This window comes from Dipteris shenzhenensis, chromosome 18 (genome assembly GCF_047967505.1).
Source record: "Dipteris shenzhenensis isolate YYH24624 ecotype China chromosome 18, Dip_SZ_1.0, whole genome shotgun sequence".
NCBI lineage: Eukaryota > Viridiplantae > Streptophyta > Polypodiopsida > Gleicheniales > Dipteridaceae > Dipteris > Dipteris shenzhenensis.
This window is the reverse complement of record NC_141613.1, coordinates 40,603,174-40,617,112: the sequence shown is the minus strand read 5'-3', so window position 1 is coordinate 40,617,112 and position 13,939 is coordinate 40,603,174. Positions and strand designations below refer to the sequence as shown.

At 41.2% G+C, this 13,939-nt stretch overlaps 1 protein-coding gene across 1 annotated transcript; it reads right to left on the bottom strand.

The window, feature by feature from the left end:
* Positions 1–8,002: 8,002 nt before the first annotated feature.
* Positions 8,003–9,659, bottom strand: LOC147891229 (homeobox-leucine zipper protein HOX15-like). Its single transcript, XM_087389318.1, has 3 exons — positions 9,055–9,659; positions 8,858–8,937; positions 8,003–8,752 (listed from the first exon to the last, which is right to left on the bottom strand). Exons 1-3 carry the CDS (start codon positions 9,502–9,504, stop codon positions 8,473–8,475), a joined length of 810 nt encoding a protein of 269 aa, XP_087245444.1. The 5' UTR covers positions 9,505–9,659; the 3' UTR covers positions 8,003–8,472.
* Between the last annotated feature and the right edge of the window lie 4,280 nt (positions 9,660–13,939).

Below are 13,939 nucleotides of genomic sequence, written 5' to 3'. Positions count from 1 at the left end.
ACCAACATGGTGGTTGGTTGCACACTAGGATATTAACTACCACCAACACGATGATTTGCTTCTGTTATTACAATATGAATGTCATACAATTCATTCATTTAGGATTTAGGATTTGTTTACAATATGATATTAACTACCACCAACGCGGTGGTTTGCTTCTATTATTACAATATGAATATCATACAATTCATTTGTTTATAATTCATTCGTTTATGAGTTCACATAGATTCTTGTGACACTGTCCTGGTAATTAATTGGTAATTAACTATTGTAATTACCTACACTCTACTGAGCATGCAAGCCCAGTGACTGGTAGTTAACTGTACTCTATTGATGATAATGCAAGCTTGGTGGTGGTAATTGGCAGATGAGTAATCGTAGTTTGCATATCTTTGCTAGAGTTTTGGCATGCTGATAGAGAAGACTACCCACCTCAGCCAAAAGATGAGTGGTAGACATATCAGGTCACATGAAAGAAGAATGAGAAGGATGGACTCATTGAACTCTCTCCCTATTTAAGTGCAGTGCAGACACAACTAAGAGCCCATTCTAAAATCTAGTGAGAATCTAGTCCCAAAACTCTATAGACCGATCTACGTACTGCAAATCTATGGCATACACAAAAGACTTGGAAATGCTCATGTTCTCTTTGAGAACATTGTTGGATGACCTCCGCGCAGAACCAGACCTAGAGAAGAGGGAGCATAATAGCTACAAGGAGGACATGCTTCGCAATTGTTTGTACGACTTGGAGTCAGCAAATTTGACGGTGAATATTAATTTCCCTAGCTATCATTTTTCCTGCTCCTTTAAGGTACTTGTCAAGCTCATGATGTAGGTTTCTTTTGGCAAGACATGATGGCGGCCTGAAGTTGTATAGAGTGCCAAGACCAGGATGAAGAGGACCCCAAGAGAAAGGAGGAGTTACTATGGGCGTACAAGTTGACAGAGTTAAGCAAGCAGTTGGTGGTCCGAGTGTGTAATGAGGTATGTGATCATACATCAGACTGGCCTAAAGAGCTATTGGATATTTGCTACTACAAAGAGGTTGATCAGATAGTCGGGAGTTTTGAATTTCCTCAACTGCAAAATGTCGTTGTATTTTTGTTTTAGTAAACATCTTGCAAGCGGTTCTTGGACTTGTGGATTTCTCGGATTGCCATCATCCATGGTCTATAGTGCTTGTAATACCTGATTTTGTGTCGACCTGCTTCCATGTTAATACTTAAATGTCTTTGGAAAGACAGTTGGTTTTTAGTGTCAATAATATGTGAACATAATATTTTGTGAGCATATACAAATGATCTCAGGTCTGCTTGAGTAAACTGTTAAACCGATCTTATTTCAGTTGACCAAAGTACACTCGAATCTCGATTTAATACATGACTGCTAAATATATAAGGTGGATGAAGTGATGAAATAGGACTACTCTAATGTCTTAAGTAGCCCGGTTGCTAAACTCTGACAGTTAAAGATAACCAGCCTAAAGGGGACTATTTTAGTATAGCACTTTGCAACAATTTTAGGATAGCATGGCAGTAGTATAGGATAAGTGGCTGCCAGCATGGTGGTTGGTTGCACACTAGGAGATTAACTGCCACCAGCATGATGGTTTGCTTCTATTATTACAAGATGAATGGCATACAATTCATTCCTTTAGGATTTGTGGATTACTTAATATGGGATTTAATAAAACAAGCGAGGTAGTTGTTTGGGATATACTAAAAACAAGTGTGGGATTGACCGTTTGGGATTTACAAAACCAATTACAAAAACAAATGCAGTGGTTAGTTTGGGATTTAGTAAAAGAAGCGTAGTCTCAAATACATTTTATATTTTTCAGGATAAGTGGAATATTGTTTCCTTGCAATGAGACTACATTTTCTTAGTACTATCTTAGTCCTCCTCGTCCACTACTCCAAGATACCCCAAGATGTGCTCATACATGTCTAAATCCAATTTGAAGTCACTCTTGCTCTTCTTTCATTGTGGCACACGTTGCATCTGGAACATAATAGCTCTTACTAGATGAGAGTACACAAAATTTTGAGGACTCTTATGTAACAATTCGTAATTGTGGCCTCTCTTGGATGATTTTTTGTATCAAAAAGCTCCAACTACTACATCCCACTTCTCATAGGTTGTTCCCCAATCATCCTTAAATCCTTCCTCAACCTTGTACTTAGGTTTTGTGCACTGCAACACAAAGTATGGGTCATCTTCCTTGTTCTCCCGAAAGGTAGCAACAATTGCAAAGTTATCCCCCTCTTCCAGATAGTTAGTGAGGTCATTAGTTTTGCAACAACAAACATTCATGTCTTTGAGTTTCCTGACGTACGAGGGCTTACAATGCTCAAAGCTCCTCTACCCAATTAAAATGTCAGGATTCTAATCCATAAACTTGAGATATAACTCCATCTGCTAACCCAACATACGGGAACAACACTACAGTGAGCCCTCTTTTAAATGGAACAAGAGTAGAGTGTGCCCCCTTTTTGCACTACTATGAGGAAAAGGAAAACAATACAAAACACTACAAAACACAGTACATGCAAAAATGTGGTCTAATCAAACTAATCAACCTACGGGAAAACAAAACAACTGAGTTGGTCAACAACTAATGTCTGTTCAACCACGGTGGCTCATGACAATCACATAATTGGTGATTAAGTTGAGCCAGCCATGGTTGCATGATGTTCCAACCACCAGGCTGGTTCAATAAAATAACAATATATTGATGTTCTGTTGCAAAATATATTGTTGTTTTTTGCTCAACCACAGTGGTTCAAGACAATCACATAACTGGTGTTTGAGGTGAACCAGCCACGGTTGCATGATGTCCCAACCACCAGGCTCGTTTAGGATAATAACTATATATTGCCATTCTGTTGTGAAATATATTGCTGCTGTTAATTTTTGTTCAGCCACGCCGGTTCAAGACAATCACATAACTAGTGTTTGAGCTAAACTAGCCACCATGGTTGCATGATGTTCCAACCACCAGGCTAGTTTAGGACAATCACATTAAGTCCAAGCTTGGTTTAAGAAATGAAACAAGTAAACTATCCCAAAGCTCAATCACAAACCACCACGGGGTTGGTTTAGACACCAGTGACCTGTGTTGTATCAAGCATGTGTATGATGTGCTCGTCAAACACCTTGTGTCCCATTTGCTTTTTATAGATGTCCTTTGTATTTGGAGAAACTCTAGTATTTGCATGCCAAAACATCGTCACTCTTGCAACAATGACTTTTGCACTTAGGTTGTCTCTCCTTTTCTTACATTTTGTTGAAGCCCACAAACTTCTCGGATTGGGATGATCATGCATTGCTTCTACTCTTCTATGTTCAACCACTAGAGCCAGGTTGGTCCTTCTGATTGACAACATCTTCGACATTGTGCAACCTATTGACAAGAGGTTCTTGCTGAGCTTCGGAACATAGAGCACATCTTTCACTAATCCTTTTGTACCAGTGAAATTGTTCATAGGGATAACACATGTCCCTTGAATTGGATTCGGTGTATTGTCTGCTGTGTAGATGACATTTTTCTGTCCTTCTAATGGCTTCATTTCTGTGAACCATTCCTAATGATTTGTCATATGAGATGATGCACCGTTGTCGATGTACCAAGGATCCTGTTCCACTTGGTCGACTTGATAGCTGAAATCCTCTTTGGGATTGAAATCAGTGTCTGAGTACTCTGAGTACACTGTATCAGTTTGATGCATTTCCTCACTTGCAAGAAACATATTTCCATGTTCATTTGCAAAATGACTGTGACTAGAATGTCCACCACGATGATTTCCTCTGCCTCGAGAATTCCCTCGATTGCTACTGGATTGACTGCCTTGGTCGTATTGCTTCTTGCGGCAATCTCTTTCATTTCCCCAAGTTGCCAATCTAAGCCATGCTTGAAATTCCTGACTAGTACCTACTCGGAGTCAGTCCATATGCTCACATATGATTTCACATCATTACATTACCTGAAACCTTACGTTTAACAGTTCAGTGAGCAGACTTCACAGTTTAAAGGCATTGCAAATTGTTTCAGTGGGCAGATAGCATTTGATTTCACACACACATGCCACCATTGTAAAGCCTATTTGGCTATCTCACAGCATCGTGCACATCATTTTCAGCCTTGTAAAGCCTCTTGGCTATTCCCAGTATCATTGCCACAAGCCTTGTAATACAGATCAGATTTTATATATTGCAGTTCTATCTTCACCGACGGTATAGAGATTTCACTTGGCATAGTCTATGTATTTGCAGTTCATTCATACAGAGATTTTACGACACTTTTGAGTACATTTCTTGCACCATGTCGACTAGCAACCTCAATCTGGAGGCATCTGCTAAGTTAGACAACTCCAATTACGGTACATGGAAATACCGAATGGAGACCATTCTTGTACTTCAGGACAAATGGGAGTATGTAGATGGGTCTACACCTAGACCATTGGCTGATCCAGCTACCAGTAGCTCTACTCCATCTGTTGTCACAACACCAGCAATGGGATCTACATCTACACAAATAGTTTCTGCACCAGTAGCAGATCTTGCCATTGCCCGAGCTCAAGCAGAATGGGATAAGAAAGACAAGTACACCTATCATCTGATCAAGCAGAATGTGCAAGATGTCATGCTAGGATAGCTCAACACAGTCAAGACATTGAAAGAAGCATGGGATATGTTCGCAGCTCTCTACGAGTCCAAGAACACATCCAAGATTTTCACCCTGAGAAACGAAATAAACCAGAGTTTCCACAACAACAGTGAAACTGGTCATGCTTATGTACTCCGCATAAAAGACTACAACAATCAACTTGCAGTAGCAGGAGAGACTATGAACCCCGCAGAAATGGTTCAAGTCATTCTGAATGGACTAGGAGAGGGATATGAGAATCTAGTCTAGAGTATTGCCATCCAATGGCAAATTCTGACATTGGAAGAACTTCAGTCAGTCCTACTTGGTGAAGAGCTCAGGACTCAGGCCATTCAAGCATGTAAAGGTCATTCTAATGATCAGGCATTCACAGCTTCAGATAGAAGCAGAAGCAGAGGCAGAGGCAGAGGTAGATCATATCAGAAAAGTGGTCATCATCAGCAACAAAATCAAAGTCAGCATCAACATCAGCATCAACATCATCCTCAGCAACATCAGAATCAGCAAAGAGGAAATCATTCCAATCGAGGAAGATTTCAAGGACGAGGGAATGCATCCACCAATGTGTCAAACATTTAGTGCAACTACTGTCACAAGTTTAGACATTATAAATCTTGGTTTGAAAATATTCGCTATGATTTGAAATGTTTATGCTAAAAATTTAAATATTTGTCAAGATTTACATGTTTTCTCTCAAGATTTACATACTATATTTTGTAAATTTTGTGAAATTTAAAGGTTAGCTTGGTGAACCTTTGCCAATATTTTATATCGATATGTAAGTATACATTCTATGAAAACATCCATGAAAGGGCTAATTAGAAACCTCTCTACAAGTACATATGGGCTTCACATATTTTAACACCGAAAAAGTTGAATTTTGTCTTGATAAATCCTTGATATAAGTAAAAATTGAGTGAAAAATAGTATTTAAAGAGCCATTCTTAATGTCACAATTCGCGCCCCCCCGCCCCCCCCCACACACACACCCTAGCACACCTTTTCCCCTTTAAGCATAATATCTTCTTTATCCAATATCTATTTTGCCTCTTCTCATGCTAAGGTGACATCAATCTCTTCTAAGGAATCGGGATAGGTTCACTACCTACAACAATGGCTGCCTCATTTTGGGAATTCAAGGATGGTCTCAAAAAGGAGGTTCTACTCGGTACGGTGCATGCCATCCTACAAGGGTATCCCTTAGTCTATAAGCAAGTTCTTTTTTGCATGCTTCTCGTTGCAAGCTACCAAGAATCACAAGGATAGATTAAGAAATCATCCATAACACATGCATTCAAAGGATAATTAAAGAGCTTGTACTTACATTGTCACTCAAATATGTTTACATCAAGCAATTTGGTTTTGTTTCTTGATGTGAATAAATAAAACTCTTATGTATTCAAAATTTGAGTGAAAAGTGGGTATTAAAAGAAACCCTCTTGTTGAATGCACATGTTAGGCTTACATATCCTAGGAGGCATGACTTAAAGAGGCACTAGTTTAGAGTATCTTGGAGAGATCTTGGAGTGTGTAGAAGGAGATTTGGGGATGTACCAGTTTGATGGATTCTCTTGAGGGGGAATGAGTTGTGGGGACCTACACAATAATCAATCATTTTTACTGGAGGTTATGTTCACACAATAATGGGGCTTGCATGCCCCATGATGCTAGGAGTAAGGCAACACATTCGGCATGATGCTACTAGGGTCTTTATGGTTTGGGATGAAGTTCTTAGGCTAAGAGAAGGTTGTTTAGAGGCAGCGTTGTAGTCAGGGAACCATCCATTTTTGTGAGCCTTCTACTAGCACCTCCTTGCTATTTGACTCCCTTATCATAATTTTCTTTTACACCATCACAATGTGCAAACAAGTTGATATGAGGCATGTTGCTAGTAGAATGCTACAATGCTACTATGATAAGATAGTTGTTGTCTTCCTGTTGGTAATATTAAAAGTAAATAAGGCTCAAAGGATCACACCACCTCTAGTATTGAAAAGCCAAATGGGATTGCTCTTATTCTCTCAATGACGTCAAATGTGCGAAAGGTATATATTTGACAAAAATGAAAAGGGTTGTCCAAACTTTTAAGTCTATGTAGAGTATCAAGATCATGGGGATACGTTGCTTTTGGTATTCATGGGAGTTTAGGGTGATCATGTGGATTTCTTTTTCAACCACCATTATGTCATGGAATGATGTTGCAGATTTGCAAATTGTTATGGTATTCCACCATGAAGACCTTTTCCTTTTCTTTCGTGATCTTGCCTTGATGCAAACGGAGGTTATAGCATTGGAGCACTTTTTACTCGTGGGATTGAGATGCTTCTCTCATTGGTTTCAAAGTTGCAAAATACTTTATGCCCAAGGCTTCACTACTAAAAGCCCCCTAGATAATAATCAAAACCTTGCTTATATATGGATCTTAGCTTTCTCTCTTAGAAACCACAAAGCATGGTCTCTATATGTAGGTATGAATGTTACTGCATGCTTCTCCTTATTAAATGTGTAAACGTCCCCTTCTATAAATGTTTTTACAAACTTTCGCCCTTATCCATGTTAACCCTTCTTATAGGATTTACATATACATATTTTGGGTCCACCTTCGATGAATGATGCCAATCCTCTCTTATTTTTTGGCCTATGATTGTATGTTGATTTTGCTCAATGGTTCTTAATTTATGCTAAAACTTCGGGTTAATTAATAGTATCAAGGCTATTTTTGACTTAATGTAATTTAAATAAAGTATTCTGCTGTGATAAAATGGGTTTAGGACCAAGTATCACTCTATCTTTTCTTTTTCTTTTTTCTTTTAGAAAAGGATTTAGGTGGTTTGATCTTCTCTTTTTCTTTTTCCCTTTTAGGAAAAGGATTTGGGAGGTTTGATCTTTCTTTTTCCTTTTTCCTTTTAGGAAAGGATTTGGGCGGTTCATGCTAAACATGTAATGGAACATGAAGTGAACATAAGTCCTAAAGAACTAAAGACCAAAGGTAAGAAAGTGGATGGTCCCATTACACGGTGAAGGTATCTTTGACTTTCTCAACATCTTTTATAAATTATGATGTTTTGAGTTTGATGCATGATTGTAGGACTATAATTAACGGAGACGAAAAGAAAGAGAAAAGCCTCAATAAATATGCACAATAATTGGGATGTGACGATCGTTTTTTTCTCAATCAAAGTATCTTCGGCTTATGAGCAAATGCTCTACCCTCCGTAGATGACATTCTTTCATACAACAGTTTTAAGATAAGGGAATTGTAATACATAAATACATCATGATGATATTGTAGGACTGAAGGCTCTCACGTTACCACCACGCACACGACGCTGTCCCGTCGAGTGCTTCTCGGCCAATTATTCAACCACTTGATATCGATCACCTCTCCTCTCACTTTTTATAACATCGATCTGTTTGTTTAAAGAGTGTAGACACTTCTCATGTCCGAGTGCATAAGCGTTCCTCTTAGAAACACCAAAAGGGAGGCTTGCGTACTGCCTTATTAAACTGGACACAGATAAAGGAGTCTCCGAAGCGAACGTAATCTGTATAAACCCATCATACAAACCCACGAAAGAAGAGATCTCCTGGAGTTCTTTTAACACAGATATCGCTTGCACAAACTATTAGGGTCGAAAAGAGACTAATAATCTTTACACAAGAAGTGTCGCTACATCGAGATCCCATCAGCCTCTTCCAAGGAGGAGAGGGTTTTCATACATACAGTTCCACCTGATCTACTGTTGGTTTACATCTGAGAGAATGAAACAGTGTTGGAAGTACGTAGGAGATCTACTCGAGATCTAGCAGGCCGCTGAAGGCTGTTGGAACCGAGGTAGCTGGGGTTTGGAGAAACCGAGAGATCGATTGTCCAACGTGGCGAGTCGCTCGCACGAGGGGCACATGGTAAGTGTTGCTGCAGGTAACGGCATGTAGAAATCGTGAGCTATCACGCAGGGGGTAGCTACCTTGATAGCCCTCAACTCTTGGAGTTCTTTCTGCAGTCGACGGTTCTCCTCAGTGAGTGATTCGCAGCAACGCTTGAGAAGTTCGCAATCGACTTCGGTCTGTTTCAGCTTCGTCCTGCGCACCACCGACAGAAAGATGAGAAACGTTGTCGTGGAAGCAGATCAGGCATCATGAAATTCCAAGATTTAGAAGGAGGCTGTAACAACAGATAGTACCCACCTTGCTCTTCTGTTCTGAAACCAGACTTCCACTTGCCGAGGCCGTAGATTTAACTGTTTAGCAAGAGCATTCTTCTGCTTCTGCAAGAAGCAACCAAAACGAAACAAAGATCAGCCGTGGAACGCAATAATCGGTAAAAAGAAATGAACAAAAACCAGCTCCGCCAACTACGGGAAAGGAAGGAGGATATTCCTTACCGGATTAAGAGTGCTATGCTCTTTGAAACTCTCCTCCAGCAACGCGGACTGCTCTTTAGACAGTCTCAACTTCTTTCGTGTGCCTCCGCCTTCCTCATCATCGCTAGCCCGCGAGCTGACTTCGCAGGTCCTATCCTGATCCACTTCAGATGCCTTCTCCCTCTCACGTTTCAACCCAGCGCCACCGAAGGAATCGGGCCGCTGAAAGCTGGGGAAGTCGGCCAATTCCTCGCTGAGCTCGGGGCTGGAGGGGGGCTGAAGGTTGACGTCGATACAGCGGGAGGGGGGGTTGGAGGGGGGGGAGTCGGTATGGGAAGGGTGGAGGGGGATGAATTGGAGCTGGGTGGGGGTGGTGGAGGAGGACGGGGTGGCCATAGAGAGGTCGAAGGCGAGGCCGAGGCGATGGTTCCAGGAGGAAGAGGAGGGGGGGAGGTGATCTGTGAGGTGCATAGCGACGGAGATGAGGAGCAGGAGGAGGAGCTAAGGTTGGGAAGAAGCTTTCTGCAGCAAATGTTGGTATGCAAGGAAGCAATAACAGGAACGCTGTGTGTGTGTGTGTTGTCTGTCTCTGTGTAAGTTGCAGGAGTGTATTATAACCATACAGCATCCCATACAATTATCACCCCCCCCCTCTCCACCTATATTTATAACAACTTCTCCACATTTATTATTTTCATCCCTTTCTTATTGTTTTCCACCCATTATTTTCTAACTATTTGTTCATGCTTCCTCCCCACTCAGCCCCCCCCCCCCTTCACGAATTTTCTTCACTCATCATTACTCCTCTTGATTTTAAGCCTTCGTTTGCCTCTCTTTTACCAAGGTCACTCCTCTCTCTCCATCATCGGTTCTAGATTAGGTGCCCCCCATATTATAGCGTACGCTTGTCGGATTTCACTTCTCTTCCGTCATCCTTTCATTCGTAAAATGCATCCATTCCTTCACCAAACCTGAGATGCACAGAGTGCAATTAATTTGTATATGTTTGGCACCTTGCAAAAAAATTACCGACCAGTACAGAGTCGACAGTGACAGTTGGTGGATGCGGCAAATTTTGACTAGGGCGGATTTGGTATCTACATTATAGATCTCAAACTCTGTATGGCAACAGATTTAGATAGCCCATGCTTGGCCCCCCATGCTAGGCCGTGCACTTAAATTCACGATTTCTAATAATTGTGGAGAGAATGATTTCAAGCTATAGAAAGGCTCCTATGCTTCAACATCTTTGTGAATGATTTCAGCCTATAGAAAGCCTCACAACTATCTATCAATCAATGACGGAGGGTGGGGGGTCAGGGATGGTGGTCATCTATGATGGGGTCGGATGTACAATCTGCAGGAGGAAAAGTCGAGCATTATTAGTGGACAAACCATCCTTGAGAAGCAACCCACAACTAACCAGCAAAACAAGGCCAAGAGGGGTCAAAGAGACACTAGGAGGAGTGCTTGGAATTCAAAATGAGCCTTGATTTTCCAAATTTGACAAGCTCTGACCTATCATAATTTTTCCATTTCACCAAAATGACAAATACTTTATATGAAAGGATTTCCCCATGTCTCCTTTTTGAAGTGGCAAAGTGAATGTGCAAAGGGGAAGGCAATTGAGAGAGGAACATCCGAATGGCAGGAATTGATGCAGGAGTGAGAGGCAGCGAGGGGAGAGGGCGACGAGGAGCTAGGGAAGGAGGGAGGGGCCGGCTGCATGATTGTCAGGGGTCACATAGAGGGTTGGTAATGGGTACCAAGCACCGCCTCTCGGGCCGGGACAGTCCACCCCCTCTGTTTTGTGCTCCCTAGACGTGAAAGGGGGGCGGCAGTGCCCGCATTCATAGCCCTACGGGCCCGGCCGGCCGGCAGCTGGGCCCGCCCGCCCTACATGTCGCCCGCGTGTCCCTCTCCCTTCCAGCCTGGCTGTCCCCCATCCCCCATCGCCTCCCCCCATCATGGGCCCAATTCATCCCACCCGCCGCCGACTGGGCCATCCCACGTGTCCCCCCACGTGCCACCTCAGTCAAATCCCCGCCCCCCCGCCGCTCCACCGACAGCACAAATCATTTAGTGTGGGCCCCGCCGCGTGTAATGATGCAGGTCGGATACGCTCATCAGGACGCGGCGCTCGGCGCGCTGTGCCACGCCAGGCGGCCACGTCATCCTGTCGGGCCATCGGGTGGCAGCGCTGAGACGCGCTCCATGATTAGGACAAGGGTTTGGGCCGGTGGCTGCTGTGGCCCACGTGGATGTGGCCCACCACGATCATTAGGGCCTTCATACGAGGTAGGAATTACGAGGTCTTCGAATTACGAGTCAAAGTAGAGACGTTGATTTCGGTCAAAGCAACGGCATATGTGCCACACACTTTAATATTATTTCCACCAACCACCTCATAAAAAGAATTTTTATTTTTTTGGGTTGAGATTCCCAAGGTCCCAAAAGAACGGTCTTAAATCCAACTCTTTGAACTGGATGCCTTAACTCCCACCAATCTAACTAGTTGAGCCATCTCATTCATGTAAGTCTTAACTCCTACCCATCTAACATCTAGTTCATGTAAGTCTTAACTCCCATCAAGTTCATGGAACCAGGTCCTTCAAACGCATAGATTAATCAACCCATGCACAAATCTTGCCTTTTAAAAATCTTTTAGCTCTCTATTGTGCATCCCCTTTATCCAATTACAATCCAACCACTCACCCTTCACATTTGTATGTGAGCTTACCTTAAAAATTCAAGAATAATGCTTCTCCCCTTCCTTTTTCTTTCCTTCTTTTTGTGGTTGGCCACCTTGATTTGGTAGCCGAATAGTGCATAATGGTTCTTTTTTAAAAAAGGTTTGCCACTCAAAATTGACTTCCATATCGAAAAAGGACATAGACACAGAAAAACCCTTGCACCAACGATTCAGTGCGGATTTAAGTACGTTTCCATTTGATATCATGCCACATTTAAAGCCCTACCACTCCATTTTGAAAAATACGGCTCACAATCTTGTCATAATGATGTAACCACGTGATGACCTTAAGATAAAAGACTCACTAAGTGTTTTGTATCGAATATTGTTGGCATTTAACAACATAAAAGCATTTTTAAACATCAGTTTATAGTTGCATTCATCACAAAAGTTAATCCTTTTGCCTTCTTCCATATATATTTTAAAAATTGATTATCTTTGACCCTCCTTTTTCATCTTGAATGGTGTCTTATTCAGTATTTTATTATTCATGTTTTCAAAGGGCTAAGAAAAAGCAATTGTTTTGTTTAATAGAAAAGAAGCTTCAATGTCACCAGCCCCCAATGAATGTACAAGATAACCCACTTTAAATGATCTTCAATAGTTTATATTCTACACCTTTTAGCTTGGATCAATTCAATCAAAACTACTCATAAATTAGATTATCCTCAATACTCCTCACTTTCGACCTTATTGATCACATCGTACATATCCTTTTAAGTCCATTGATTCCTTCATTATTTTGAGTTTCCTTAATCTTTATATTCTACTACGATGCATATAAAAAAGTTTTTTTAGTTTTGTGTGTGTGTGTGTGTGCGTGTGTGCATGCGTGCTTGCCTACGTACGTGCATGCATGCGTGTGTGCATGTGTGTGTGTGTGTGTGTGTCGATCCCTGAATGTGGATTTGGCAGAGCAAGATACAGAGGTGGATATTTCTCCTTTCGATATATAGTAGATGATGATACACCGGAACTAACGGTGGATTTGAGAGCACAAGAAGATCAGGGTGCTTCTCCTCCACCAAAAAGCACTTTTACACTTAAGAATATGCATCCTATGTTGCAGTAGGTTTTTGACCCAGTGATTCAATGGTTTTGCCTTCCTACTTATGTCAAGAAGAATCACAAAGGTCAAAAGAAATTGCATTTTATTGATGGCACTACTACTTCACTCAATGCTTTTCTGGTATAATAGGGGATCACTTTGGAGGATATACGATTTTTATGTCGCCACCTGTAGGCGTGTAAATTCTTATTTTCCTCCTTCGGTTTTTGGATTCTTGTTATCTCCATTTCCTATCTCTTCCAGACAGGTGTTCCTTTGTACTTTTTCCTTTTTTACTTCATGGTGGGTTTTCACCTCTTTTTGAGGTTTCCCATGCATTAATATAAAGTATTGCAAAAAAAAAGTATGTGTGTGTGTGTGTGTGTGTGTGCACACGTGCATGTGCGTGTGTGTGTGTGCATGCACGCGTGCACACAAGCATGCATGTACATGACGTCTGTCAAAGTCTTGTGATCCACATGTCACCATTGCAAAGATGCTTAGAGTCGATTTTGACTCTTATACAAGACACAAAGTAGCATGCATCATTAGTTTCCCAACTCGGGCACCTGTATGGCATCAATTTCAATGGTCACTTGTTGATGAACATTAAGCTTGTAGCAAAGAACTTATAAGTTTTCAAAGTTGCATGCATCATTAGTTTCTGAACTCGGGAACCTGTATGGCATCAATTTCAATGGTCACTTGATGAACATTAAGCTTGTAGCAAAGAACTTAAAAGTTTTCAAAGTTGCCAAAGTGTATTGTGTTCATTGTCAAATATCAATAATTGCAGCATTGATTATTGGTGTGCATAATGAGTTAGTTCCAAGGGCATAACTTTACTCTAACTTAAATTTTCTTGAGTTGGAATACACGAGTAATTTCATAATTGCTACCCATAATGGTAATCTACAAAAGTTTGTTAAAGGTTGGATAATTTAAACTTGGAACTAAAATCTACAATAACATGTTTCAAGAGATATGTATTAAGATCTATCAAACTTCATTATAGTTTAAGAAATCCACATAAATATAAAAATGGATCTTTAACAAACGTTGGATTCCATCACGCATCTCTAATATTAGAAGGCCCGCGCTTAGTA

Excerpts from the sequence above, each read along its gene's own strand:
- LOC147891229 (XM_087389318.1), bottom strand. The coding sequence starts at position 9,504 with ATGCACCTCACAGATCACCTCCCCCCCTCCTCTTCCTCCTGGAACCAT. Across the intron at positions 8,938-9,054 it reads AGCATAGCACTCTTAATCCG|AAGCAGAAGAATGCTCTTGC; the intron begins GTAAGGAATATC and ends TGCTTCTTGCAG. Across the intron at positions 8,753-8,857 it reads TTTCAGAACAGAAGAGCAAG|GACGAAGCTGAAACAGACCG; the intron begins GTGGGTACTATC and ends GGTGGTGCGCAG.